This window comes from Pseudomicrostroma glucosiphilum (genome assembly GCF_003144135.1).
Source record: "Pseudomicrostroma glucosiphilum strain MCA 4718 unplaced genomic scaffold BCV69scaffold_3, whole genome shotgun sequence".
Lineage (NCBI taxonomy): Eukaryota > Fungi > Basidiomycota > Exobasidiomycetes > Microstromatales > Microstromataceae > Microstroma > Microstroma glucosiphilum.
This window is the reverse complement of record NW_020289915.1, coordinates 938,815-966,313: the sequence shown is the minus strand read 5'-3', so window position 1 is coordinate 966,313 and position 27,499 is coordinate 938,815. Positions and strand designations below refer to the sequence as shown.

Sequence of the window (27,499 nt, the reverse complement as noted above, 5' to 3'; positions counted from 1 at the left end):
GGGGATCACGCTTTCATCCCGCTATCCCCTCAGCGACCAAAGGTGACGCTTGGAGACCCGTTGCCTCGTCTTTCCTGATCCATCGAGATAGGTAGAGGGGGTGCAGAAGAGTCACGGCGACGATAAACGGGTGCACAAAGGCCAGCCTCCTGACCAAGCAGAGCTGCACAGGATGGCAGGAGGGCCTACAGAGAATCAACATATCATCAATATGATGGGCGATCCTCACTTTAGCGAAGCTCACAACCACCATCGCCATCACCAGCAAGCTCACCAGCAACACCTACAGCACACCAATGCAGCTGCCCACCCTGGGGGTTCACCCTACGCCAGTGTCTCTTCGCCGGGACACCGCTCTCCTCTACCTCACGGCGCTTCAACCAATGGGCCTGGGTTCGATCAGCTGGACAGCACGGCGGCATCTGCCTATGCTACCCCGCGCCTGTCTCTGTCAGCCGCACCATCCAGTAGCAAGGATAGTCTTTCCAGGTCACTTAGCTTAGGTGGTGCTGGATTCGGTCAGCATCAGTCGTCTGCTCAGCATCTCCAGCAGCGCTCCTCGCCTGGCCGCTCTTCCTACGCTTCACCCGCCTCGAGTTCGATTCCCCTCTACTCGTCTGCAATGCCTCCTGCCTCGTCTCAGATGGTATCTTCCTCTTCCAGGTCAGGAGCAAGCCATAAACAGAGTCTCCTACCCACCATCGCTACGCCTTACAGCACCGATTACCAACCACGGTCACCTGTGCCTCTGGACAACGGCCTTCTGATACATCCTCGGCCCCCGAGCCAGGGCTTCGCTCCACAACAATCATCGTACGCATCCGGATACCCCGTAACTTCCGCCGAGCGGCCGCCGAGTGGTTTTGATGGCGGGGGAGGATCTACTTACCAAAGACTCGAGGCGGGATATGGAGGTATGGGCTCCGGCGTCAGCGGCAGCTCAGCAGGCAAGGCAAGGAACGTGGAATACGCGCCTTTGAATTCACACTCGCGGCAAGCATCGCCGGCGGGAGCTTCTGGTGACCAGGCGTACGCTCGCTACTATGCCTCTCAAGCCGGCCTATCGCATCAGAACGATGCTGGGAAGGATTCTCTGCCGTATGCATACACAGCGCGCCGCTCCTCGGGTCAGCAGGGAATCAATGTTCCTTCCTGGTCAAGCCCGTCACAACCTACTACAGCACTGCCGCATATTGCACCTCCCCCAGCGAGAGGCTATTCGCAGCAGCAATGGGATGACCCTCAAGGGATGGCGTTGACCCGGAGCACCTCGGGTAAAGTGAGAGCAACAGAGGAGAAGAGACTGCTGAGGATACCGCCGCCGCCTAAAGAGGAAGGCCTGAGGAGGATAAGGGACCTCAATGATCTGCGGCCTAAGCTGGATCAAGTGGCAGCAGCCACGACGAGAAGAGCTGATCCGGCGGGAGGATTTGTCAGTGTGAGTTTGGCGTATCCGTAATGGCGGGCTTCGAGGCAAGGACGATTGACTGACGACTGCTTCATCGCATCTCTCGACTACTTCCTCCATCAGCCTCTGAAAGCTATGACCTCGTACCTGCATCACACATATCATCTCGTCAATCCGTCCTTCATCTATGAGCTCTCATTCAATCCGCGGCGAGTCCTTACGAAGCCAAGCAAACCCATGCACAACAATGGACATGACAATGAGGACAGCGACTACATCCTCTACGTCAATGACTGGCTAGGCAACGAAGAGGGCAACCGGTACCTCATCTTGGACATTCTTGGTCAGGGAACATTTGGTCAAGTAGTGAAGTGTCAAAATATGCGTACACATGAGATTGTTGCTGTCAAAGTGATCAAGAACAAGCCAGCGTATTACAAGCAGAGTATGATGGAAGTGACCATCCTGGAAATGGTGAGTACGAGCAGTGCTGTCTGAAGTCTAGATGTCTGCTGACCCAGGCAGTGATCTTCCACTCGGCTCCTCACAGCTCAATGTGAATTGGGACCCAGAGGACAAGCATCACATCTTGAGGCTACGGGATACTTTCATCCATGCTGAGCATCTCTGTCTCGTCTTTGAGCTGCTGTCTTCAAATCTCTACGAGCTCATCAAGCAGAACTCTTTCCGCGGTCTCAGCACGAGTCTAGTCAGAGTGTTCACCACACAACTGCTGGACGCTCTGACAGTTCTGAATGAGGCAAATTTGATCCACTGCGATCTGAAGCCCGAGAACATTCTTCTCCGGACGTAAGTTTCATAAGACAGTGTGAGAGCTCGGCAACTTGATGCATTGCTGACCTCTGCCTCTGCTCCATCCTCCTCGTAGGCTGCAAACGCCATCGATCAAGCTAGTGGACTTTGGCTCAGCTTGTCACGAAAAGCAGACAGTGTATACGTACATCCAGTCTCGATTCTACAGGTCTCCAGAAGTCCTCCTTGGTCTGCCGTACAATTCCGCCATCGACATGTGGTCGCTCGGCTGCATTGCTGTGGAGCTCTTCCTTGGTCTACCTCTCTTCCCAGGGACTTCAGAGTACAATCAGATGTGTCGTATTGTCGAAATGCTCGGACTACCCCCTGCATTCATGCTAGAACAGGGCAAGCAGACCGGCGAATTCTTCAACGTCTTCTCTGACGATTATGGGAGGAAGAGCTATCGTTTGAAGTCTCGGGAGCAATACACGAAGGAGCATCCTCAGTTGGAGCCTGAACAGCCTAGCAAGGTGTACTTCTCTGCCACAACGCTGCCGGAGATCATCAAGACGTACCCTCTGTCCAGGAAGAGCGGCAGACCTGCTGACGCCCAGAAGGAGATGGCGAATCGGGCGTCATTCGTCGACTTCGTTACCGGTCTGTTGGACATGGATCCGCATGAGCGCTGGACGCCTCAAGAGGCAGTGCTACATCCTTTCATCACTGGCGAGAAGTTTGTCAAAGCTTTCAAGCCTCCGAGGACTACTATCGAAGAGACGAGGCCGTCATCGAGTCGCATGGATCCCAACAAGCATCAGTTCGGAGGCTTGCCGCAAACAAATACAAGAGCTTCCGGGAGGGCCTATCACGACGCTGCTGCTTACAATCAGCATCTTGCCCAGCAGCAGGCCTACAACACGGCTCACAAGGTGCGGCAGTCGGTCCCTGTGATAAACAATCCTTACGCTCAAGACCAAGCCGTTGCTGCCTCTGCCCAGGCGAAGGCACAGCAGCAGCAGGCTCACGCCCATGCTCAGGCCCAAGCGCAAGCTCATGCTCACGCTCAATTGCAGGCAGCTCAAGCTCACGCCGCCATGATCGGCTACGGAGGGACATTGCCTGGTCTCAATGCTGTTCCTGCTACTGGCGTGCCAGCTGCGAGTAATGGCAAGAATGGCACAGCGAGAAGTCGATCCGACACCTACAGCGGCCCCATGACGGGTAGTGGCGCCTACAAGGGTGGTAGTCTTGGCATCAATACCTCCGGCATGGACGCCTCGACGACGCCTAGCAGAGAGGAATGGGAGAGGCGGCAACAGCAGCAGCAGCAACGGCAACAGAATGGAGGAGCTCAGTCAATGGGTCCTTCCCAGTATGTTCAGCTAGATCTTCTGCAGCCAAGCGGCGATGGAGGGGCAGGATGGCAGCAACAGGCTCACGGACAGGGAGCCGGGGGTAACTGGTTGCCTCAGACGACAAGCCCTTCGTACACTTCACCAAGACAGGGCTCTTCGCAGACTCCCTCTCGGCAGTACCAAGGTGGCCAGCCAAACTTCTCCGTGATCGTCGAAGGCGCGCATGATCGTCAGTCGCTGCAGCACACACACGACGCCGCTGCTGCTCTAGCCGCTGCACGCAACTCGCCTTCTGCCATGTCTCCGCAAGCCGCTGCCGAAGCGGCCGCCAGGGCAGGCAGTGTCGGTGCTCCCTCATCTGCCGCGTACGCCTCGAGCAACCGGAACCCCTCTACCTCCGCTCGCTACGGTACTTCGAGTGCCACTGCTGTAAGGGGAGGCGGCGGAGGCGGCGCAGCTGGAGTGAGCAGTGCAGGGAGAGGAGGTCAATTCTCTCCAAATTCCTCTGCGCCCTTCCCTTTCGACGCCTTCGATTCGGCTCAACCCTCTATTGCTCAGCTCATGCCGGCATTGAAGCCTCAGCAGTACCATGCTGGCAGTGCAGGTAGTGCAGGAAGCTCGTCGACGAATCTTCAGCAGCTCCAGCCCCAGCGGCACTCCATGATCCTCCCTCCGAGCGGCATGAGCGGGTACCGACAAACAGGCGGGGGCGCCGGTGCTGGAAGTGGGGGAGGGGCAGGCTTGCGACTCTCCTCGCCCCTCTCGGGCGGCTTGTCACCCACCTCGGCAGGCTTCGACGATCACTTTGTCGGCGGCCCTCAGGGCAGCAATACTGCTGGTGGTGGTAGGTCGCAGGGCCAAGCTCTGCATCCTCAACAGCGGCAGCAACAACAGCAGCAGAATGATCGGAGGTACTCCTCGCATTACACCCAGCAGCAGCCGGATTTGACGCGCTTCTAGCGGTTGCTGAGATGAGCTGAAACGAACTCTGCGGAGCTAGGCTGCAGGAAGCGGGCAAGGCTATGAGAGGGTGGGTCGCCGGAGGTGAAGCGGTACAGGCTGTATTCTCTAGTAGTGGGCATTGTCATCGTCATCGTCATCGTCGAACAGCCAAAGAAGGGTACGGCTGACCGGGGCATTTGGGACGATGGTCAATGGAAAGGAACGCAGAGAAAGCAATGGCGGACAATTGACGGCCAGTCAGAGGAACATTTGGGGGAATTGTACCTACTCTTTTCTCCCTCGTCACACCCCTCCCTTTACCTCTACCATCTCGTCACGAGATTGTGCTCCTCCTCTCCTCCCTCGAACCATCCATCTACGATGAAATCATATTCGCGATGGATACACACACATGCACGCACGCAGGCACACCTGCAACCACATTTGCCGGGATTCAGGTTATACATTTACACAGATCCATACTCGCATACACACAGTTGCCTGGCTGTCAGGGAAAGAGTTGCAGATGTGTCCATCTACCACTCCTCCCTTCTTGCCTCGCTCTGAGAGAATCAAATGAGGCAGAGACCAACGGTGGCAAGTGCTGTGGCGGCAAAGACTGCGTAGCCGGACTGGTAGCATCCCTTTACGGAGATGACTAGCGAGGCAAGGGGAGAGGAGGAGCGAAAGGAGGAGTAGGAACATCGTCAGCCATCGACCCGCAGATTCTGGACCAAAGCTTGGCACCCTTTTCTAGGTTCTGCTCCACTGGTACTCACAGTATCCCCTATCCCAACCCAGATGCCTCAGACCGTTGAAAGTGTGGTAGTTGAAGGCGGCTGCGATGGGTGCTTTGATGGAGAGCTTGAGCCAGAAGGGAGCAGAGGCGGCGAGAGAGGTGAGGTAGGCAGAGGAGACTAGGTCACCGTATCCCATCAGTGGGAGGGAGATGTAGGCGAGACCGTAGGCGTAGAGACCTGAGGAGGAGAGGGGGAAGGAGGAGGAGCGGGGGTTAGTGGTGTGTGATGAGAAGAATCTTCCCTGAGATCTCATGTCGAAATGTATCTTCCCTCCCTTGAGCTCTATATGCGTCTTCATCTGTCGAAGTTATGCTACTTCAAGTCCACCGCTTCCTGTGTGATGTTCCATGCATCACATTCCTTTCTCGGCTTTACAACTCGTGGTGAATCCTTCAACTCACCAACACTCAGTCCAACGCCAGTAATCCTATTAGCAATCGATCCCAACCAAGTGAGCTGCGGCTGGTAAATGGTGAAGTGTGGAGAATTGGGCCTAACGCTCCTCTGCTTGTTGAGCATCTCGAGGTTCTCATCGGCGGTCATCTTGACCGTAGAGGCCTTTGCCGTCGTGGCTGCTCCTCGGGCATTCTGCTGACGGGAGAGGGCGAGGACAGCCGGAGCGGGAGCGAGACGAGGGGCGAGGGGAGCACTGGCAAAGGTGCGGGCCAGGAGACGGGTGGTGGGGGTGATGCGGTGGAGCGACATGGTGACGGCGATAGGTTGGGAGGGTGTGAGTGCGTGAGGAGGGACGGGTGAGATGGTCGGTTGGTACTGGCTGCTGTGAGGATTACCAATGGCACGCGGGGACGGCACTCGTCTCACTGGGCGCGCGCCCGCCCTCTGCCCGCCCCTCTCACCCGGTCCACCCGAGACGCAGGCTGGAGGAGGGACCCCACCTACGCGGCAACGTTCCACTTCCGTCTGCCTTTCCGCTCTGCATACTTTCACGCCGATAGACTCGACCTGGGAGGATCTTGGATAGAGGGGCATATATCCAACTCGACTGATCGTGGGCGTATTGATAAGATGGCAGATACAGTGGCCTCGAGCGCGTCGGTAAATAGGCTCAAGTCACCAGTGACGCTGCCTTGTGGCCGCGTGGTGCCCAACAGGTTCGCCAAGGTGAGCCTTGGCAGAGCAGCACCGAGCACAGCGACCAGCTTCTAATGCTTGCCTACTCCGCATATAGGCTCCCATGGAAGAGCTGCAAGCGCCCTTTGGAGGTGGTCTGCCACCCACCAGGCTACTGAATCTTTACAAGGAGTGGGCAGAAGGAGGTTGGGGTATGATCATCACAGGCAACATAGCCATCGACCAGACGCACCTCGGCACGCCCTTCGACGTCACCTTCAGCAAATCTGTCTCTTCGGCCGACATGGATCGATACAAGGAGTATGCCAAGAGCTGCCAAGCAGGAAAGGCGCCTTCCACCTCTAACCAACATACCAGACCACTGGCCATCGTACAGCTTGTGCATGCGGGCAGACAGTCCGGCCGAGGATTTGGCCGGTATCCATGGAAGGCCAGTATGGCTCCTTCAGCTGTGCCAATGGCCACTGCTGCTGGTTCGCTACCCTGGCCACTATCCTCTGCCTTTGATTGGCTGATGTGGGGTTCATGTAGAGCTATGACCACGGCGGAGGTGGAGGACCTCGTCAAGCGCTTCGCTGATGCTGCAGAGGTGGTGCATGATGCTGGGTTCGATGGAGTTGAACTACATGGGTCGCACGTGCGTAGCTTTGTCCAAGGCGTAAGTCCTGCCGCTGGTACTCATTCTTACCCCTTCTTGCCCTCGCCCTTTCGTGTCTCCACTGGTAGGGCTATATGCTAGCGGCCTTCTTGAGCCCAAGGACGAACCTGCGGACCGACAAGTACGGAGGCTCAGCGAGGAACCGTTTCCGTATCGTAGAAGAGATAATCGTAGAGATCCGGAGGCGCTTACCAAAGGCCTTCGTTGTCGGAATCAAGCTCAACTCCGCAGATTATGTCCATGGAGGATTGACAGAGGAAGATGCGCTTCTCAATGTTCAATGGCTGGCCGAAATGGGAGGTGTCGACTTTGTCGAGATCAGCGGCGGCAACTACGAGAATCCATGTAAGCGTCTTGGCAGGCTCTGCCATCAGGCTGCCCGAGACACATCGTGCTGACTACTCCGCACCCTTCGGTCCATGCAGCATTCCTCACAAGCGACTTCAACGCAGATGACGAGATGGCCAAGCTTAGTGAAACAACGTCGCACCAATCTGTCAAGCCCACACCTCCAGTCAAGGCATCGACCAAGAAGCGGGAAGCCTTCTTCAGCAACTTTGCTCGACGAGCAGCCGCCGCCTTGCCTGCTCCCACCGCAGACTCCCCCCATCGCATGGCACTGATCCTCACTGGGGGGTTGCGTTCCCGTACGGGTTGCTTGCGAGCTCTCGAGGACGCTGAAGTGGACATGTGTGGCATTGGGCGCGCTTCGGCTCTCTTGCCAGATCTACCTCGAAGTTTCACAGACGAATCTGTTAGCGAAGAAGAAGCGATAGTGCCTGCGCCCGATATGGCACTGCACCCTCCCGGTCTGCTGAAGTTGGTGCCGCTGAAGCTCGTGGGAGCGGGGTGGACGACGCTGTACCATGCTGCGCAGATGGGCCGGATCGTGAAAGGACTGAAGGCTGATCCCAATATTGGAGGATGGAGCCTGTTAAAGGGACTGGTCTAGGGTGAATCATTCCCTGTAGATGTAGCAATGATGAATCCTGTACATGTCTGACAATAGAATACAGATGATTTGCACACATGAGCCATAAGACTTGCAAGAAGTACTTTACCTTGGAGCCACTGTCTCATTCGAGCCCTCCCGACCTTCCTCAGCAGCATTGCCCTCCTTGCCGGCTGTCCTCCCCCTGCTCTCCCTCTGTTTCACATTCCAGCGTTCCCGAATTTGCCCGGGGCTCGGTGCAGTAGGCCAGAAAGGCAGACCCCAACTGCTAGGGTAAGTTTTGCCTCCGATGTTGTTGAATACTAGACCCATGGCAATGAAGAGTAGGGAGATGAGGCAGATGTGCCCCGGTAGCTCCCAGCCCTCGCCTACTACATTTGAAGTAGTAGTGGCGAGGACCGCAATGGCTGCTCCTGGTGGATGAACAATTCCTACTAATTGCATGACCTATGGAAGAAGAATCGAGGCAATAGAGAAGATCAGTACATGGGCTTCATCAGGTAGGGCTTAAGTCCGTGCCTTTGCACCACCCGTCCCCTCCACTCCACTTCACTCCACTCACCGCAGAAGACGTGATCGTCGCCACGACTGGGGCTGCCCAATTGACACCATCCACGCTCCCGGGCTTGTAAGAAGGGTAATGCTCAAAGGCCTTTTGTATAGCGACGGAGATGATAGCAGAAATGGTGTTTCCCAAGAAGATAGCTAGAGGCTGTGCGGCTGGCAGATGAGGTAGGCAGAAGAGGATGACCGTCTCGGTTCCAAAGGCGCCAAGGATGATAGGGGAGCCATATTCGCGCCAAAAGGCTGAGCGAGCAATCAGGGCAATGAAGCTCAGAACTGCAAAAGTCGGTATGGTAGAGAGGACCACGCCTTTTAGACGAGACCAGAGGAGCCAGCCGAGCGAGACGCGCCACGGCTCTCGAGCGTAACTCTCCCCGTTGTCCTTGCCTGCCTCCTTATCGTCCTCTTGCCGTTGCGCTGCTGCTTGTCGCTCCTCGCGAGCTTTCAGACGGGATCGCAAAGGGTCACACCAGCCAAAATCTACGAATGCATGGAAATTTGCATGGAACTTGCGGTACCCTGCATCTCCCGGTTGCAGCTCCGAAGAGACGGTAGGGGGACGATGACCGATGAAGTGGGTGAGCGGGTAGAGCGTGTCTAACACTTTTGTTCCTGCAGGTCCTTCCTGCTCCTCAGAAGACATGACTACTCGAAGATGGGTGAGGATATGGACAGGAATGAGGAAAGTGAGAATGAATGAGGAACACGGGGCGGCAAGCGTAGGGTAATCGGCCAGACGGCATTACGTCAATGGCGGCGGGGAAGAATATATTTCACAGCCGGCGAATTCCCCGCAAAGCCCGGCATCAGGGTCTTCACCTCTGCACCGCATCAGGGTCCTCGCAACGGAACGGGTCGCCTACGCTACTCTTCACCTTTCCCCTCCTGGATTCACTCAGTCCAGCTCCATACCAGCCAGTCGACCAGATCTCCTCTTCGTCACCCCACCCTTTGCGCCCACGCTTGCATCGCGAATCTCGTGCTCCTCCACCTCGTCTTCTTCGTCGTCCGAGTGCCGTGCTAGAGGCGTAGCAGGAGGGGGAGAGTCCGTCCCATCGCGAGCCGCATCATTGCGAAGCAAAGAGGAGGAGAAGCCTCGAGCGGCTTCTGTACCACTCTTGCCGGCAGTGACATCTGAACGAGACTTCTCGCCAGAGCTGGTCTCCTGGGCCTGAGAAGCTCTCCAGGGCGAAGAGACTGGCATGGACGATGGTCTGCGGGTGTTGAAGACCCCACAGTGAGGGCAGATGTATTCTAGGAGAGGGGCAGGCAGATGATCAATCAGCTTCAAATCACAGTGTCCTCATCCTTTGGGCATCTCGTACTCACGGACTTCCTCGAATTCCTCTTTCCGCGCCAGGCCATTGTGTCTCTTGCAGCTCACGCAGATGAGCGCGTACTTCTGCTCTGGTCCCAAGGCTGTACTCGAAGGGTCTGCCCCTAGGACGCTATCGGCCATTCGATCCAGCCATGTTCTTTGCGCTGGGGCTGCGGGCGCCCGCGATTGTGCCTGTGGCTGCCCAAAGCCAGCTGGGGTAGGAGCACCTGTCCCTTGACTTCCCCGCATGGCCGAAGGCAGTGGTTGTTGACCAGGTACTGGTGGCCTAGCTACTGCTGAGCCGGGAGCTTGACCCTGCTGTTGTGGCTTGCCTCCCTTCATGGGCGTCTGAGGTCCAGCTGCAACGCGACCTTGTTGCGATGTGACCGGTTTCTTTTCATCGTCATACTTTTCCAGCAGAAGTCTCAAGTGGTCGTACTTGGTAGCTCTCTTGATCTCTTCAATCTTGGCTCGACGTTGACGCTGAAGATCCTTGAGATGCTCCTCTGCGAGTTGGCGAATGCAGTAGCTTAGACCTCAGCATGTGTCTAATCACTATGCTTCCGCTGATCTCGTACTCACCCTCTGCCGCCTGTACTCGCTTGTACCACCACCTTACAATCCTACGCGTGAAGAAGATGCTGAGAGATTGCAAGATGGTAAGAGGCAGATTAGCTCCTTTACCTTGAAAGCAACGATCCCTGAGCCTGACTCTTAGCGACTCACAGGAACGGCACCAGCAAGACCGGCCCCCAGATGATCCAAGCATTGGAACTGCTGAATGTGCTCATTTGCAGCTCTCCCAGGAAGTACATCACCACCGTCCATACCAGCCATAGGATCGATGCCCAAAAGGGCAGAATGAGCGTCGCCCTGCGTTTCCGAGCCTGGACCTGCACCAGGTTGGACTGCACATGGTCGATCTCTGCTGTGAGATCGGCCAGGACTTCCTCGTACTCTGTCTTTGGCGCCTTGCGGAACCATCTGAATGGACGAGCGAGAAGAGTAAAGGCCGACATGAGCGGCGAAGAGGACGTCTACGGTATTCAAGCAGTCGGTGAGGCAAGTGTTGGATGAGGAGGACAAAGACCATCAGACGCGGATCGCGTGCGGCCCAGTGACGCCTTGATCCTCTCCGCCTGCAGCCGAGTGGAGCCGTGGCATGAAATTTTGTCGCTTCCGTTCCTCTCACCACCCAAGCTGGTCACCATCATTACTCCCACCCACCACTTCCACACTCTCCTTCGTGAACGACATGTCAGCAGCCTTCCGCGCCCTCTCTCTGGGCGTAGGATCCTTCGACAAGTCCCGCTTCGGGCCACAGGTCGACGTCTTCGATCGACAAGAGAGGCAGGATCAGGGTAGCCAGCAGCCTTCATCGGTGGCTGGACCTTCTACTCTCCCCGCCGAGCTTGACTTCTTTGGCAGCAGCAGCGGCAGCAATGCCAAAGGGCTTCCATCTGCCCACAGCGTTCGGTCCGGAGCCGACGGTGATATCGGAGAAGAGCTGAAAAAGTCAAACAAGAAGCGCAAGAGGGAACTTGCTGCGAAGCAGGTGCCATCTCTCGATTCCACGACACTCAAGGCCTATCTGCGGAAGCATCGGCTGAACATCTCTGGTACAGATTTCCCCCGTCCACTCGTATCTTGGGCAGAAGCGGGTCAGAGGTATGGCATTCCAGACTGGATGATTAGTGAGCTGGAAAGCAGGGGCTGGGATCTCACGGGTGTACAGAGAGCAGCTTTGTCCATTGCATTCGAGGTGAGTTGAGGTGCCACGCTGAGCTCTGCAGAGATCGACACCTGACTTCGTGACCTCTTCCCCGCTTCAGCGTCGAGATCTCCTTGCAATGGCGCCGACTGGATCAGGAAAGACTCTTGCCTACTTGCTGCCCCTTGTTCATCAGATCTACAAGGATCGCGCAGCTCGCGCTGGAAGTAAGAAGGCCCCTTCGCCAGGTCCGAGAGCTCTTATTCTATCACCCACGCGAGAGCTGGCAACGCAGATTTACGACGAGACTCGCCGCCTTTTGCAAGCCAGTCCAGAAGGGCAGGAAGAGGCTGCCAGGAGCCGTCCTGGTGCTATTGTAGGGAAGAAGGCAAGCAAAGGAGTCCGGATCGCGCTCTTGACAGGAGGAGAGCGCATCAGAGCTGTGGAAGAGGCGGAGAAGGAGGCGAGCACAGGTGGGCAGGGAGCCAAGTTCGATGTCCTGATCTCCACGCCTCTGAGACTGGTACAAGCCGTAGAGGTAGAGGGCTGGAGTCTAGCCAAGTGAGTCAGGTAAAGCGCAACGCTGATGACGATGGCTTTTCAAGCTGACTGGACGCGTCATCTCCTTTTCCACTCTGCAGTGTGACTCAGGTGATTCTAGATGAAGCCGATACGCTCCTCTCAGCGGCCTTCCTCAAACAGACGGATCTTCTGCTATCCCTCTGCACCTCTCCCTCGTTGCAGAAGTCTCTCTTCTCCGCCACTCTCCCATCATCCGTGGAGACCTTGAGCAAGTCATTTCTCGCTCCAGACTACATCCGAGTCATTGTGGGAGCCAAGGACTCTTCCTCTGAGGATGTATCGCAGAAGCTCAAATACGTGGGAACGGAGGAAGGCAAGCTTCTCGAGCTGAGAACAATGCTGAAGATGGGAGAGGTGAAGCCGCCCACGCTACTCTTTGTGCAGTCCATCGAGCGTGCCAAGGACTTGTACAATGAGTTAGTCTATGACGGCTTGCGCATCGACACAGTTCATTCGGACCTCTCGCGCACGCAGAGAGAAGGTGTCATCTCCTCTTTCAAGCGAGGCGAGATCTGGCTACTGATCTGCACCGAGGTCCTCTCCCGTGGACTGGACTTCAAGGGTGTAGAGCTAGTTCTCAACTACGATTTCCCGCTCAGTACGGAATCTTACATTCACCGCATCGGACGTACTGGACGTGCTGGTCGAAAAGGTCGAGCGGTCACCTTTTTCACAAAGGAGGACGCGCCCAACCTTCGCTCGATTCTGAACATCATCAAGCAGAGCAACCCAGAAGCCGCGACGGAGGGGAACATCCCGCAGTACTTGCTCAATTTGCCAAAGGTGGGGAGGAAGGAGAAGAGGAGATTGAAGAGAAAGGTAGTGGAGAGACAGAGCGTCGGAGAAGCTTCTGGTAGTCGGGTCAAGGAGCTGGATGAGAAGGAGAGGAGAGAGGGGCGGAGATTGATGGAGAAGAAGGGCAGGACAGAGGCGAAAGCTGGGCAGCAAAAGAAGAAGAACAAGAGTCAGCAGAGTGAGGCTGTCTCGAGCGATGAGGACGAGAGCGACTAGTCTGTTCTTGATCGCAGTCACTTGTTCTCCTACAATCAGAAATGACAATTTCCTTTCGCTGTTACTCTGGTATATAGGTGACATGATTTTTTGGTGACTGACTCTATGCAAGATTCGCGCCTTGCTCTGCTTCAAGGATGGTAGAGCTGTTGTTGCTTGAGTCTCTCCCTCTCCAATTTGTCCATTAGTTCTTCATCGTCCTCTTCGTCCCACCCATCACTCTCCTCCCCAAGCACACTGTCTCCACTCTCTCCCTCTCCGCTCATTTCGTTGCCATCCTCCCCTTCCAGCGTCATCCTTTGGAAGTCGATACTAATTCTGTCCGGAGTGGGTGCAACGGAGCGAGAGCGTGGAGTACGAGGCGTCATGCTTCGACTTCTAGAAGCAGCGCGACTGCCTTGCCGTGAGCTAGAAGGGGGTCCAAGCCTGCCCATACGTTCTTGAGAGTTGCGACGCGATATGGAAGGCGAGTTGGCGCGAGAGTGTTCCTCTGTACCGGAGCCGTCCAGCAGTCGAGAACGAGCTTGGCTCCTCGCATGACGGCGATTCTGTGCATTTGGACCTCGAGACCTCGACCGCGAGTCGGCATGGTAGCGCACAGGACGCTGTTCCAGGAGCTGCTCTCGCATGAGATTCGAGGTATGTGTGCCAGACGCCTCGGCTTCGTCTTCGTATTGAAGGACGGCCTCCAGGGTGTCGCCACAATTGCAATGATCTTGCGCCTCGTGCTCCGTCCGGGCATGCCAGACGTTCCTGTCCATCACGGGCACTGGATTTGAGTCCTGAGCAGAATACTATCATTGAGTGGAGAGAGAGTGGTATGTCAGATACTGTCAGCACCTAGTGCTGCGATTGCCACGTTCCTGCTCACCTCTGGCAACACCAAGCTTCTCCACCTCAAGGAGCAGCTAAGGATCTTGACCGGCCATGTGATTCGGTACCGTTTCCTCATGAGGTCACCTCGCTCGTCTCTTGTTGGGTTGTCTTTGTCGACGTCGTACAAGATCGAGAATTCGATCTGGTGCGAAATCTTAATGGCCGCGTGGCTGCCGTCCAATGTGGTAGGTCTAGCCGAGGGAAATACCAAGGCATGTCACGTTGTCAGTTCAACGAGGAAGAGTGCTGATTTTCTGCGGGCCCACTCACCGAGCTAGATCATCCGAGGGAAGTCGAGCAATCCATTCGAGTTCGATCTCATCACCAGTGGCAGCCTTGGGTCGACAGAGGGCGCCGGTATGCGTCACAGCATTCTCCAGCTCTTCGCCGCTGATCTTGACAAATTCGAATCGCTGAGGCTGGCAGGTCTCGAAGTATCCATCCGGCTTCTTCCGAGAGATCAGACTGGTCGTCTGTACAAGTGTCATTACGATAGCTTGCAGCTTCATGACGGGGGATGGAGACGGCAAAAGGAGAGCTCCGCGCAGGTAGCCTCCAACAGAGGCTGAGCGAGAAATGAAGGCCAGTTGAATGGGCTATTGGGCAGGTGGGCATGAACAGTTCCAGACGAGTCAGAGAAAGGGTCTTGAAGCAAAGTCCAGAGAGGAAAACGGGCAACTCACCCCTGGGCCTTCGGCGAATCCGCTGTGCGTATGCTCGTATGATAGCGCAGATTGCTCAGTCGGAACCTGCACCACAAAGAGGTTCTGCGAGGGGCGAAGAAATGGAGAGGGCGCAGGAGATTCAGCAAGGGAGCCTCATCTGTCCGGCAGTGTAGATTATGCTCACCTTTTCCGCTTTGTACGTCTTGTTCACCAGCCGACCATGAATGTTCAGCTTCGCCGAGGCCTTCCAAAAGTTCTTGGCATGATGGCATCTTTCATAAGGAGCAGCGTTGCAAGGGATGAGGAGCGGCAAGTCCCATGAGTACGTCGCTCCGCTCTGCAACGTCAGACCTGCAGCCTCTTGTATGACATGTCTGGAGCTGAATGGCTCATTGGTCTCGAGGAAGCCGCTTGGGAACTGGAATCGCAGAGCAACGTGGGAATGAGTAACGAGCACTAGCTTCAGGCCGCTCTGCAAAAGATACTTACTGCCAGCGTCTCTGCAGCCTCAACGACAATAGTCAGATCTTTGATCTTCTCGCTGCTCTTGTGCTTCTCGGAGACTCGCAAGGAGATATTGAGAATCACTAGGGAGGAGATAGTCGAGGACACAGAAATGCATTGAGCCACGACTCTAGTTGGGTCAGGTGCCGAGGCAGGATCTACGTGAGCCGTTGTAGGATAGACGAAGACGTCGTTGGAAGAGGATGTGAGCTTTAGCTCCATCGCGTTGCGGGTTGATGTTGTGGATACGATAGGAGCAGGCTTCCGACAACACTCGGTCGTGAGTAATAAATCAGATGGTTGTTGGGGCAGAGGGACACGGCCCTTCTTAGGGGCAGGCCCAGATGTGCAGGCAGATGGACTTTGCGACGAGGTAGGAGGCAGAAGAGGGGATAGCACAATCAGGAGGAAGGTTACATTAGGAATACGACGACAGTGCAGCAACGCCCGGAATCCCAATCTCCAGCTTTCCGGCGGAAATGGTAAAACACGGCGGGGTAATCTTCTCGGCCACGGTATTACGTAATCGACGCCTTGGAATAGCTACAATCATCCTGCCACAGAGCCTCAGGCTACGCTGTCCACCCTGCCATCACTGCCAGACCTTGCCATAGAGCTTACTGACCATCAAATCATGGCCTGGGAAGACTTGTGCAGCAGTGGTTTTCTGCAATTTCTTGATACGCTGATTGCTTTCAAACCAGGCCTGGTAGTCACGCACCAGCCAGCCTGGAGGACTGCCATCGTAATTCTCCTGGATGTGAGCATGATCGTTTAGGAAGATCAGCGTACCGGTGTCCTGCAAGTTAACCTGAAGGCCACAGAGGCCAAGGCAGTGACCTGGGAGATGGTGAATTGTGAGACCTGGAGCAAAATCGTACGTCTGGCCAGTGAAGCACTTCCAATTCAGGCTCAATTGGAGGTAGTGAGCCATGTAGACTGCGCTATCTGCTTTCGTGGCTGCAGAATAGAAGGCGTTCTCAAGCTCAATCTTGTGCACCCAGATCTCCGTGTCTGTGCCGGTAAAGTAGGTGAGACCACCGGCGTCTGTAGGAAGGGAGGGAAGTCAAAGGCAAAGGAGGGCATTGCGTGAGCTTGAGTATGACCTTTCCGAAGGTGCGCCCGAGCTCAGGCCGGCATATGTCCTTCAAGAGCTAGCACCCGTATACCCACGATCGAGATGCAGATGACCCATGATGACCTTCTTGACATCCTTGATGTCGTAGCCAAGATTCTTGATGGCTGTGTCCAATTCATACTCTTCTCCCCCTTGCTCGGGTGCGAAGACATCAGCGACAGGACCCCAGGTCTCGACGATGTTGCGCCCACAGCCAGTATCCATCAGTATGAGGCCCTCGGAGGGATGGTCGATCAAAAGTGCGTACACTGCCAGCTCCCTTCTATCGGGCTGCGAAGGGCCCGAAGGATTCGACTTCAGCGAGCCATTGGCACCACGGATCAGCCAGCCGGTATCACACATCAGGGATCCCAGGTTGAGAGCCATGAGCTTGGTACCTGGAGGGCAGACATTGAGAACCTGGGACAGAATCACACCCGGCTTGACCTGGTGCTGATTGAGCTGCAGCGCGTGCGAGGAAGACATGTTCGTTCAGTGGTCGATGTTGGCGCCGACAGAGAGGATGGTAACACAGTCAAAGGGAGGAAGACATGCTTCCGTTGTCCACTAGGACCCTTTAGCCCTCCTCAGTGTGGCTCGGCATTGCGTTGGATCGGCAATGGAGGCTCTTGTGACCCAAAGAGCGAGGAGAGCGTCAGGCGACCTCGCTAAAGCTACTCCACAGTACTCCACGGTGATCCACATTGCCGCTCCTTCCGTTCCGACCCCACAAGTGTTAGTCCGGCAGGCGGGGCGGACCGAGCGCAACACTCCAGCCGGGTTTCACGGTTGCGTTATCGCGGCAGTGAGGCTCTTACCATAGCGCACAGTGGCACATCAGAGTAACGTCGTCCATCCCATCCCATCCCATCTCCCGCGTACCAGTAATAATCTTCACCTCAGCATCTCAACAACATCGGGGAGCACGTCTCCGTACCTTCGCTTTCATCATCCGGTCATATAGTCATACCTTTTCCTAGCTTGACGCACAATGTCGTCTGACGCAATCCCACACATTCCCAACCGCCTCCCCGTTCTGCCCCTGCCGTATCCCCTAATCCTTCATCCTTCCCTGCTCTTGTCCATTCCACTGTCCTATGCCCACTCTCTTTCACTCCTCAAGGCTGCTTTGCAGGCGACGGGCGCCAATCAGGCCACCTCTGAGAACCCGCCACCGATAGATGCAAGCAAGCCTATTCTGATCGCATGTGTCCCAACCCTCAAGGCGCCTTCGCCACCGTCTAAAGCGAACGCCGTCTCTGCCAGGGAAGGTCACAACAGCATCTCTGTCAATCAGCTGCATGAATGGGCTGTAGTAGTGAGTTCAGTTTGTGGGAGTGGCGATTAGCGTCCGGCAGTGAGCTCACCACATTCCCCCTCGATTCTTCCCTCCTCACAGGCTCGTCTCATGCGGCTGACCCGTCAGCCCTCGACCGAGACTTGCATCCTCACAATCAGTGGTCTCACAAGAGTGAGACTGGATCGCTGGCTCTCCATGAGAGCTCCTCTCACCTCGTCAGCTCTGGACTCGGACCGAAGTATCACGGTACCTGATGTCGCTGTTCCGCTAGCTAGTATCACCGCCTTTACAGATGGTCCTTGGCCTCCTACGCCAAGCAGCAAGGCAGATCGAGAGGCCGTACAGGCTCTCAAGGTGACAGCCATGGACTTGCTCGATGCTCTGTCTACGCTAGGGGCGAGTAGTTTACAAAAGGATTCACCTTCGGTCACAATGCCTGTCATGCCGCCGATGCTCATCCGCCGCATCCGCTCCTTTGTCAAGGATGCTCGTGACAACCAAGCGGCGCAATTGGCGGACGTCCTTGTGGGATCTCTCGGCGGAGCTTGCGAGTGGCAAGACCGCCTCAATCTGCTCTCCGAGTTCGATCCCAAGGAGCGAGTGAGGAGTGCTGCGAAGATGCTCTCGCTGGGAGCTGCGAGAGTTCGTCTTGCACGGGATCTCCTGACGTCCTTGGCCGCACCTCTCAACGATGCGTCTAAGGAGACTCTGATCCGTGGTCAGCTCGAGTCTCTGCTTACGCAACTCGCTGCATTGAATCCCAACATCACCGCCAAGATCACTACCAATTCGGGCACATTCTCAGTCAATGGCAGCAACAGTGATGGCAAGGGCAGCGGAGCCCCGAGTGGCATTGTTCGCATTCGCGCTCCTAGCTCCAAAGGCAGCACCCCTTCAGAGGGAGGTCCCAGGCCCCTTGCCAAGAGCGGTGGCAACCCATTCAAAGGTGGCGGCCCTCTCGGCGGCGGAGGCGGCAGGTCCGGCGGCGGTGGTGGGGGCAACGATGGTAGCGATGGTCAGGAGGAGGAAGAGGATGAGATTGCCGAGTTGACACGTAAGCTCGATGCAGCCCAGCTTACTCCAGAGGCTCGCAAGGTTTGCGATAGGGAGCTGAAGCGGCTGGGGAGGATCCCTCAACAAAGCGTCGAGCGTGGTGTGGTCATCTCTTATCTTGAGGTAATGGCTGAACTCCCATGGGACAAGGTCTCCTCTGACCTCGGAGAGGTGAAGGTCCCCGCAAGGAATACTCCTGCCGATTCTCGCCCTCAAGGCTCTGGCCATGAGACCCTCATTGAGTCTGCCCAACGAGATGGCGATAGCGCAGACGAGGGCATCGTCTCCCGAGCCCGTCGAATTCTAGACGAAGACCATTACGGCATGGAGAAAGTCAAGAAGCGACTGATCGAGTACTTGGCAGTGCTGGAGCTCAAGCAGATGCAGGCAATGGAGAAGGCAGAGGCCGAAGAGGCGACCACATCGTCGTCGTCTAACAGCATGCCTGAGCGCAAAGTCGACGACATGGCCAAGCTAGACATCGAGGGGTCTGCTGAGAGTGCGGAATCCACGCCCGGCCCCTCAGACTCTTCGGAGGCTGAGGCAGCATTGGAGAAGAAGCGCAGGATTCGTAAAGCCACGCCAAGGGACAAAGGTCCTATCCTGCTGCTGGTAGGCCCACCTGGTACAGGTAAGACGTCGATCGCAAGATCGCTCGCTACAGCACTTCGCCGACCATTCACCCGGCTCAGTCTGGGTGGTGTTCGAGACGAGGCCTCGCTTCGAGGTCATCGAAGGACCTACGTCGGTGCACTTCCCGGCGAGATCGTCTCGTCCCTACGCAAGGTGGGCGTCTCGGATCCCGTCTTGCTCCTCGATGAAGTTGACAAGCTAGGAAGCGGCAACGGTCTCCACGGAGATCCCAGTGCTGCTATGCTCGAGGTTCTGGACCCAGAGCAGAACCATTCGTTCCAGGACCATTACATCGGCTGCCCCATCGACCTCAGTCGTGTTCTCTTCATTGCCACCGCAAACACACTAGACACGATCAGTGCTCCTCTCCTCGACCGTACCGAGGTGATCCACATCTCTGGATACACGCACGATGAGAAGGTACACATCGCTCGCAACTATCTGATGCCGAAGCAGATCAAGGCACAAGGTCTGCAGCCCCAAGAGATCGACATCTCTGATGAGGTTCTCCTGAAGATCGCCACCTCGTACACGCGCGAAGCTGGAGTGAGAACTCTCGAAAGGTGCATATCTACTGTCATTCGAGGCAAAGCTGTCGAGTATGCCGAGCATCGCAAAGGTGGAAGGGATAGCTACGATCCAGTCATCAAGCTCGAAGATTTGCGTAGCTACCTCGGCATCGAGACGTACGAGCCAGAAGTTGCACAGCGCGAGGCAAGACCTGGAAATGCTACCGGCTTAGCCTACCAGGGCTCTGGATCGGGAGGCATCCTCTTCATTGAGACCCTCCTGCTGCCTCCTGGAACTGCGTCGCTGAAGCTTACAGGCTCTCTTGGTGATGTGATCCGCGAGTCAGCCACTCTGGCCTTCTCCTGGCTTCAGGCTCACGGATATCAGTTGGGCATCCTGCCCTCTCGCGATGCACCGTTCCCAAAGAACGATGTCCACCTGCACTTCCCAGCCGGCGCCATTCCAAAGGACGGTCCATCAGCGGGCGTGGCTATTCTTTGTGCTCTGGCCAGTCTCTTTACCCGCACCAGCATCGATCCCAAGATTGCCATGACGGGCGAGATTTCTCTACGAGGTCTTGTGCTACCCGTCGGCGGAATTCGCGAAAAGGTCATTGGAGCACACAGGGCTGGTATCAAGAAGATTCTGCTTCCCATACGCAACCGAGCCGACGTAGAGCAGGACATTCCGGCCAATGTCAAGGAAGAGGTGGAAATTCGCTTCATCTCCAATGTCTGGCAGGCGCTGGATCTGGCTCTCGGCAATGGCATCTTTGAGCATGTCAGTGGGTATCACGAGGGCATTGAGGAGGGGCGCAAGAGGATGGAGGAAGGAGGGGAGGGAGCTAGATTGTAGAGTATAGAAGAAAGGGAAGTTGACCAAGAAGTTTGTGATTGTACATCTGCCGTTGTAGAACTTGTCTCGTTGTTCCTTTTTTCTCTCGTCGATCTTGGTTGTCGACTGTATCGAATTCATAGCACCATTCAACCTCGTACTGCCCTCAGCCACTCGGCGCGTGGCGTGGCTCCGCTTCCAAGACAAACACGGAAAGAGGGACGGAAAGGGCGACGGACCAGCTTTGGTGATCATCCACGAACATTGACCATGCCCACACCCCTACCACAACACAACACATTAGAGATGGATCACTTTTAGTCTGAAGTAGATATGGCAGATCCGCAGAGATCATTGGGCCTGTCACGCTCAAAGAGCAGCACTGCCTCCTCCTCTTCCTCTTCTGCGAATGCTTCTTCCTCCTCCTCTTCGTCTTCCTCATCAAGCCGCGCCTATGCTCCTCCAGGTCCACCCAAGGCGGGCGAGAGGCGAGCAAAGACGCCTCTGAGGGCGAGGAAGATCATCAATGCCATGGAAAGAGGTTTCGAAAGGTGTAGGGAGAGGCAAGAGGAGGAGAAGAGGGAGAAGGCGAAGTTGTTGAGCGGCAGTGATGACAATGAAGAGGCAACGCCTTGCAAGGCGGATCAGTCAGAAAAAGCAACTGTGGACATCATGGAGAGCAGAGTGCCTCCGGGGAAGGATCAAACAAGACAGGCAGACACAGTAGATGATCAAAGACCTGCTAAAATGTTGAAGCGCTGCGATAGTCGGCGCAGCTACTCGAGCTCAAAGCCAAGGCAGGCGTACCTTACTTCAGCCTCTCCTGAAGCGCCTCTCACCTCCGACGAAGACGCAGAAATTGTGAAGGACAACGATGCTGCGTCTACATCCTCATCTTCATCATCCTCCTCGGAGACAAAGAGGAAAATATCATCCATTCCTCGAGTGCCTCTCTTCTCATCCGCCTCCAAACGTGAGATTCAGTCCCTCACGAGTCGTAAAGCCCTTCAAGACGAGAAGAACCCCATCACCCACTCAACCGTCGGTGCCGGCACGCTGCACTACAATTCCTCCAGCACCGGCCACCAAGTCGCGAATCGTGTGGGAGTAGCAAATACCAGTTCTCCAGAGGGATGGTGGCATACCCGTATGAGGAAATTGCGCGACCAGGCAGCAAGTGAGGAGAAGCAATCTGATATCTTCAAGGGCTTGAGCATCTACATTAACGGCTATGCTGGTACAAAGATTGGGAACAAGGAGCTCCAGCGTCTCCTCAGCCTCAATGGTGCCACTGTTCACTACCTCCCCTGTGGAAGCACCACGCACATCGTAAGCGAAATGACCCTCTCGGCCAAGAAGACGCAGGAGATGCTACAGCTCAAAGCCGGAAGGGTAAAGAAGTTCGTAAAGGTCGATTGGATACTAGACTCACTCCTGGCGGGGAAGAGAAGACCAGAACATCCTTATGCCCATGCAATTCCTGTACAGAGGGGAATTGCACAGATGCTGGGGAGTCACTCGAGTGGGAAGGCCACCACTCCAGGTGTGGCGGGGACGTCATCTTCATTGTCATCGTCAGCATCGTCGAGTGGTGATGGGGTCAAGGTGAGCAAGACTAGTATACATTTGCAAGACTGGAGAGAAGCAGCCAGGAGCGCTGCAGCGCTGGCTGCTGCTTCGAGTACCGAGAGGCAGAAGAGGTGCTCTTGACCGTCCGTGTCCGTACCAATATATACCACATCACATCTATAAGCTTCCTCGTTCTCTGGTGTGACCTGTGTACAATCGATCACATACGCTGTCAGAGCAAAGGAAAAGGTGACTGATTGTTTCATTGTCGAGAGAGCAAGGGCTCTTCGACGTAAGAGAGAGGCGAGTGACATGAAAGAAAGGGAATGAGAAAATTCTTACAGGGAATCGTGTGGGGCGATGTTGAACCCATTACACCTCTGCCTATCCGCTTCGGGTGGCCATCTAGTGCTTCTCCTCTAGGCGGCATGCGTACGCTGCCTCTTTGCCGCGCACTTTTTGCTCTCCCAAAGAGCCGTCCTCTTTCCCTTCCACTTGTAAGCCAATGCCAACCTTCCCTCGACCCAGAAGGAGTAGATCATATACCCAATAACCACAAACCAGTACGCAATGTACGCAAAGATGCTTCCGAATGTACCCGTGTTGTTCCATCCCACTAGTGAATTGAGGATTCCCCAACCGTTACCACCACTGCTCTCATTTGGATTGCAGCAGTCGATGTGCCAAATGTAGTTTGTGGCATCGTAGGATCCTGGACCGGAACCGCCCTCGGCTGCTGCATCCCCGACTTTGCGACCGTAGATGAAGTATTGGATACCCCAGACGGAGCGGGAGGCCATGCCTGCTGCGATGAGGAGCAAGAGGCAGGTGGAGAGGAGGAGGAAGCTGAAGGGCGGACAGAAGGGTGGGGATGAGAGGGTGGATGTCAGGAAGCTGCCATGAGAAGACTTCGCAGGGGGTCTCTGACTACTCACTACCTGATCTTGGAGAAGCCTCCAGCCTTGAAGATGATGAAGCCCATCGACAATCCTAGTGCGAGACCCACGATGGCGGCAAGGGGAATACTCGTAGCTGGGAGACCTAGGGAAACACCGCCGATGAAGACGACACCTTCGAGACCTTCACGTAGAGTAGTGATGAGCGGGATGGTGAAGAGGGTCGTTCGTCCTCGGTTGGCCTTGAGAAAGGGTGCCTTGACAGAAGCGACCATGCGTTGACGGAGCGATGGCTTGGGAGTGTTGACAGAATGGGAGAGACCACTGCCAACGCTACCCGACTGGGCGAGCTCGGCAACGTGCTGCTCATTGGGCGAAGAAGGGTCGCTGCTCTTCTTGTCCGTGCCGGTCTTGTCATCAGCCGAAGACGAATTGTGGCCAGTGGGGTCGACGCCGACGGCGTGGGCTGCAGCGCTAGAAGGGTCATCCTTTTCTTCCTGTTCGGTAAGCTTGCCGGCGAAGGCCTTTGCTAGCTTAGCGCGCCATTTGCCCCTGGAACGATCAGCACGTAGAAGAGCCAGGGCCATGGGTGTGATGAGGATCATGGCGACGAGGTTGAAGGCAGACTCCCATGCTTCGTCGGCCTTGGCGTACAAGTCGTTGGCCTGTGTATAGAAGATAGCGAGGAAAACGGCACCGATGGCCATTGCGATACCGAGACCGGTGGCTGCACCGAAGAGAATCATCTTGCGAAGCTTCTTGATCAGAACTTTACGCTCCTTGATACGTTCCTGGTCTTGCTCTAGATCCGCAGCGGCATGCTCAGAGACGTTGGCACCTTCTACTGTCGTCGAAGTTGCAGAGGAAGCACGGTCTGGGAGAAGGTCACGAGCTAGAGACTCCATCTGGGCCGGGCAGGGATCAAGAAAGGACTTCATCGTCAATCACCGCACGCGATTGGCGCCCTATCCTGTCTTTCTGTGTACTTTTGCGATGCTTACCATTCCCAGCAACGTTCCAATGATGAGAGAAGCCTCCATTGCTTCCCTGAAGGCGATGAAGAAGATGACCACCGAGAAGACATCGGTAGCTGAAGTCATGACGGGCGGGTGAGAGGGGGAGGGGGAGGATGAGGGAGAGGTGAGGATGGAAGGAGGGGCGCAAGGTGAGCAAGGAAGAAAGCGCGGGAGCAGTTTCTGGCGATATAAAGAGCATCGAGGACGGGTAGGAAGCGGGTGGCCCTACCAGTCGCTGTGGCTTGCACCTAGCGATGGAGTGGATCTTCGCCCTTCCCGCTCAAGGGGGGAAAAAGGGAAGCACCTCGGCTACTCCCGTCTACCCCTGCCTGCATCTCGCCTGTGCTTCTGCTTGTCCTCCCACTCACTATTGATGCCTGACATGGCTCCCCGTTTTCACCCTTGGGCGCTGCAACTCCGTCCTCTTCTTGCTTTCCTCGGGTCTTGTGCTGGTGTGCCTCGGCTGACTGGCTCCTTGCCTGATAAGATCTGATTAAACTGGCCGCCAGTCGGCTGCGTGCCCGCCTAGCCGATGGGAAGTTTGCAGCAGCTGGGCTTCAAGAGGCAAAAGGACGTGGCTGCTTCGTGGCTGCTTCGTGGCTGGTGTACTGGCGCGCTGCACAAAGACGGGGGGCGAGCAAGGGTCAGCCCAGCCCACCGGCTGACGGGAGAAACGCCGAGTGTCTAAGTTACCAAAGGGGGCAAGGAGTTGCAAGCGAAGGCTCAGAGTCTAGGCACACTCAAGGAAGAGGGGGAAAGATGGGAGGTGGTAGGTAGGAGCAGGCAGGATGAGATAAGAGAGGGAGAGAAAGCTCACAATGGCTACTGAGGCGGGCCATTGAGAAGGTCCCCCGCGTGCCTCGTATCAGATACACGACTTGAGCACTTTTTCGGTCTTGCGCGCCAGGAACAGAGGGGCGATTGCGGGAGTAGATACGAGTGGTAGTCCTCAGCATTGCGGTACACTGGCCTGGGCTGCCTGCCTGTCGTGTGTACCTGAGGTGCCACGCTCAATGCCCGCCCTTTCCTCCCTGCTTCTTCCGATCAGCGCCTGAGGCTGGCAGGCGGCGGCTGCCTCTGCTTCGCGCGTGGCTCCGTTCCGTTGCTCCCCCTGCCCTCGCTTGCGCGGCACGGACCCCCTCTCCCGCTTTCCGTCGGTGCTGTGCATGATGGCTGACGTCCTCCCAATGTCTCGAACGATGACCGATACTGAGACCTAGCACAGCGCGACGCGTACCGCGATCTACATCAATGCCTCTGCCTCTCCTCGAAACTCCTCCCCACCTTTCCTTCTTCCCCACAACTGCTACTGCTACCTACGACTCCCATAATGAATTATTCTACGGAAAGATCAATGTGGGCATCGTCCCGAGTCGCAGCTGCAAAGCAGGGGGCTGGCACCCTTAGCTCTCACGCAAACAGCCCTTCCTCCTCACTCAACTCTCATCCTGCTCGCGGCACTGCTGCCAGCAATTCCCGTACTCATCTCTCCGGCTCATCCACCTCAGCCTGGGCCTCGCCTGCATCGCAACCATCGTCTGCATTGCCTAACTTATCAATGCCTGCTGCGAATGGACAAGGTGCTGCATCTCGATCTTCTCCGTATTCCGCAAATGCCTCCAATGCCTCGCGATATGCCCCTGGTAACCGCCAGACCTCGAGCGCACATGGCACCTCTCTCCTAGAGGCACCAGCGCCAAGGCAAAGGGACCTCACCCGACAGCTGGGAGGCTCCCTGGACCCAATGTCCCTGATTGCCAGCCCCAGCCGAGGCATCCAGTCCGCCCACTCTACATCCCTCGGAGCATCCAGTGAACAGGACCTCACCAACCACCAGACCCAGGAGAACTTTAGAGGCTACGTCTCCCGCAGGATCGCAGCTCACTGCCAGAGATTCCCAACCCTGACTTTGGCCGAGATCGCTCGGAAGATCGCAGTGCCCGGAGATGCGGCCGAAGAAGCGGATGCCAAGAGGAGAGAAGAGATTGACATGGCCAGAGTGAGCCTAGAGGAGATCTTGCTGCTTGTGAGGAAGCTACGTGAGGGAGTCATGGCCAGCCATCGCATGGATGCTGCCACTATTGAGGGTGAGTACCTAGCAAGAGAAGTGGATGTGCTGCAGATGGCACGCAGCACTATACTGACGCAGACTTCCTTGCTCTTTTCCCCACAGTCTACCAGCTATCGCTGTTCCTTTCTGTGCACACACTTAATTCCGGACAACTCTCGTCCACCATCAATCGTCTCGTACTAGACTTATTCCCCAACATCCCCTGCAAATCATCTACCACATCCACCTGGCCCGGAAACGTATTCGCAGACTTCACCAGCACACCCGAGGGCAGCAAGGAAGACGCTTTTGTTGCTCAGCTGCGCCATTTTGCAGAGGACACCCCGGCCACACGAGCACACCACGCATCTCTGCTCCTCCTCTCACACACCTGCCTGGGCTCCGGTGGCAAGAGTGGCATGGGTGGCTTTGGCTCCGCCGGTGGACTGCAAGACAACTTCTTCACTCTAAAGCACAAGGTTCTCGCCGCTCTTGGTTTGTCCCTCGAGGATACGCCCAATGCAGACATTGTGTTTGCAGAGCAGGCAGATCGAGCACTCCGGACGGGAGATGTACTTCTCTTCCGCAAACTTCTTAGTCACAGACGTGCATCGGTCTGGCAGAAGTTGCTCCTGGAGCAGGCTGTACCCAAGATGAGGGCACAGGCTTGGACGCAGCTGAAGAAGGCGTACATGAGCGTGCCACTGCCGCTCTCCCTCTCGTCGCAGCAGCAAGATGGAGAACCCCAGGGAGAACAGTGGCTCGAGGAAGTCCTCTTGATCGACACACACCTGGTGCCCGTATCAAACGCTACCGCCAGCTCTTCAAAGACAGCTCCGCAGGCAGCTCCCACCAAAAAGAGCCAGACCAAAATCCTAGACTCCTGGGACGAAGCAGACCTCAGCCAGCTCGACCTCGCCTCTGCATCCGCACCTGCCACTCCTGCTCAAGAAGAAGAGAGGAGAACTCGCATCGCCCGTCTCGCTGGTGCCTTTACACATCACGCTCTACCTTCTTCACAGCAGCAGCAGCAGCAGCAGCAAGCAAGCAAAGGAGAGCATCACACCACTACCACCACCGCCACTCTTGCGCAAGCTCTAGCGCCTTGGAAGGAGAGGCTGGTCTTGACAAAAGAAGGGGAGAGGGTGTGCGCTATTAAACTGCGTTGAGTAGCGAGGAGCAGGCAGCTGTCGTTCAAACAGAAGAAAAGAGAAGAAGGGTGGTGCTCGCACATCCACCCACCATCCACACCATCCACACCATCCGTCCACCATCCACACCATCCACACCATCCACACCATCCACACCATCCACACCATCCACACCA

At 56.0% G+C, this 27,499-nt stretch overlaps 12 protein-coding genes across 12 annotated transcripts; 6 read left to right on the top strand and 6 right to left on the bottom strand.

The window, feature by feature from the left end:
* Window positions 1-172: 172 nt before the first annotated feature.
* BCV69DRAFT_306656 (hypothetical protein) lies at window positions 173-4,939 on the top strand (the record flags this gene model as incomplete). The annotated part of the gene is made up of 4 exons (XM_025494685.1): window positions 173-1,438; window positions 1,532-1,882; window positions 1,959-2,218; window positions 2,298-4,939. The coding sequence occupies 4 exons, from the start codon at window positions 173-175 to the stop codon at window positions 4,477-4,479; spliced, it is 4,059 nt and encodes a 1,352-aa protein (XP_025349609.1). The 3' UTR covers window positions 4,480-4,939.
* A 94-nt stretch (window positions 4,940-5,033) lies between these two features.
* Window positions 5,034-5,813, bottom strand: BCV69DRAFT_232650 (cytochrome b560 subunit of succinate dehydrogenase; the record flags this gene model as incomplete). The annotated part of the gene is made up of 3 exons (XM_025489844.1): window positions 5,034-5,119; window positions 5,241-5,438; window positions 5,663-5,813. Coding segments are annotated over 3 exons (435 nt in total), but the record flags the coding sequence as incomplete, so codon positions are not given.
* Window positions 5,814-6,233: 420 nt separating this feature from the next.
* Window positions 6,234-8,046, top strand: BCV69DRAFT_281441 (FMN-linked oxidoreductase). The gene is made up of 4 exons (XM_025491989.1): window positions 6,234-6,383; window positions 6,451-6,990; window positions 7,080-7,356; window positions 7,437-8,046. The coding sequence occupies exons 1-4, from the start codon at window positions 6,288-6,290 to the stop codon at window positions 7,961-7,963; spliced, it is 1,440 nt and encodes a 479-aa protein (XP_025349607.1). The 5' UTR covers window positions 6,234-6,287; the 3' UTR covers window positions 7,964-8,046.
* On the bottom strand, window positions 8,016-9,296 carry BCV69DRAFT_144092 (hypothetical protein). The gene is made up of 2 exons (XM_025489313.1): window positions 8,526-9,296; window positions 8,016-8,410 (listed from the first exon to the last, which is right to left on the bottom strand). Exons 1-2 carry the CDS (start codon window positions 9,168-9,170, stop codon window positions 8,069-8,071), a joined length of 987 nt encoding a protein of 328 aa, XP_025349606.1. The 5' UTR covers window positions 9,171-9,296; the 3' UTR covers window positions 8,016-8,068.
* A 126-nt stretch (window positions 9,297-9,422) lies between these two features.
* BCV69DRAFT_297736 (hypothetical protein) lies at window positions 9,423-10,864 on the bottom strand (the record flags this gene model as incomplete). The annotated part of the gene is made up of 4 exons (XM_025494146.1): window positions 9,423-9,781; window positions 9,857-10,351; window positions 10,428-10,486; window positions 10,572-10,864. The coding sequence occupies 4 exons, from the start codon at window positions 10,862-10,864 to the stop codon at window positions 9,423-9,425; spliced, it is 1,206 nt and encodes a 401-aa protein (XP_025349605.1).
* Window positions 10,865-11,048: 184 nt separating this feature from the next.
* On the top strand, window positions 11,049-13,364 carry BCV69DRAFT_311248 (P-loop containing nucleoside triphosphate hydrolase protein). The gene is made up of 3 exons (XM_025494846.1): window positions 11,049-11,607; window positions 11,678-12,117; window positions 12,198-13,364. The coding sequence occupies exons 1-3, from the start codon at window positions 11,101-11,103 to the stop codon at window positions 13,147-13,149; spliced, it is 1,899 nt and encodes a 632-aa protein (XP_025349604.1). The 5' UTR covers window positions 11,049-11,100; the 3' UTR covers window positions 13,150-13,364.
* BCV69DRAFT_144030 (hypothetical protein) lies at window positions 13,215-15,650 on the bottom strand. Its single transcript, XM_025489312.1, has 6 exons — window positions 15,180-15,650; window positions 14,875-15,108; window positions 14,709-14,792; window positions 14,296-14,621; window positions 14,021-14,216; window positions 13,215-13,943 (listed from the first exon to the last, which is right to left on the bottom strand). The coding sequence occupies exons 1-6, from the start codon at window positions 15,414-15,416 to the stop codon at window positions 13,281-13,283; spliced, it is 1,740 nt and encodes a 579-aa protein (XP_025349603.1). The 5' UTR covers window positions 15,417-15,650; the 3' UTR covers window positions 13,215-13,280.
* Window positions 15,651-15,771: 121 nt separating this feature from the next.
* BCV69DRAFT_281437 (Metallo-hydrolase/oxidoreductase) lies at window positions 15,772-16,547 on the bottom strand. Its single transcript, XM_025491988.1, has 2 exons — window positions 16,368-16,547; window positions 15,772-16,241 (listed from the first exon to the last, which is right to left on the bottom strand). The coding sequence occupies exons 1-2, from the start codon at window positions 16,534-16,536 to the stop codon at window positions 15,787-15,789; spliced, it is 624 nt and encodes a 207-aa protein (XP_025349602.1). The 5' UTR covers window positions 16,537-16,547; the 3' UTR covers window positions 15,772-15,786.
* A 577-nt stretch (window positions 16,548-17,124) lies between these two features.
* Window positions 17,125-20,799, top strand: BCV69DRAFT_267817 (ATP-dependent protease La). Its single transcript, XM_025490841.1, has 2 exons — window positions 17,125-17,629; window positions 17,711-20,799. The coding sequence occupies exons 1-2, from the start codon at window positions 17,303-17,305 to the stop codon at window positions 20,660-20,662; spliced, it is 3,279 nt and encodes a 1,092-aa protein (XP_025349601.1). The 5' UTR covers window positions 17,125-17,302; the 3' UTR covers window positions 20,663-20,799.
* Window positions 20,800-20,903: 104 nt separating this feature from the next.
* Window positions 20,904-22,396, top strand: BCV69DRAFT_281434 (hypothetical protein). Its single transcript, XM_025491987.1, has one exon. The coding sequence runs from the start codon at window positions 20,975-20,977 to the stop codon at window positions 22,349-22,351; it is 1,377 nt and encodes a 458-aa protein (XP_025349600.1). The 5' UTR covers window positions 20,904-20,974; the 3' UTR covers window positions 22,352-22,396.
* Window positions 22,397-22,448: 52 nt separating this feature from the next.
* Window positions 22,449-24,592, bottom strand: BCV69DRAFT_144024 (iron permease FTR1). Its single transcript, XM_025489311.1, has 4 exons — window positions 24,491-24,592; window positions 24,108-24,196; window positions 23,146-24,011; window positions 22,449-23,056 (listed from the first exon to the last, which is right to left on the bottom strand). The coding sequence occupies exons 1-4, from the start codon at window positions 24,504-24,506 to the stop codon at window positions 22,630-22,632; spliced, it is 1,398 nt and encodes a 465-aa protein (XP_025349599.1). The 5' UTR covers window positions 24,507-24,592; the 3' UTR covers window positions 22,449-22,629.
* Window positions 24,593-25,452: 860 nt separating this feature from the next.
* On the top strand, window positions 25,453-27,341 carry BCV69DRAFT_297729 (hypothetical protein; the record flags this gene model as incomplete). Its single annotated transcript, XM_025494145.1, has 2 exons — window positions 25,453-26,209; window positions 26,296-27,341. The coding sequence occupies 2 exons, from the start codon at window positions 25,453-25,455 to the stop codon at window positions 27,339-27,341; spliced, it is 1,803 nt and encodes a 600-aa protein (XP_025349598.1).
* Window positions 27,342-27,499: the final 158 nt, after the last annotated feature.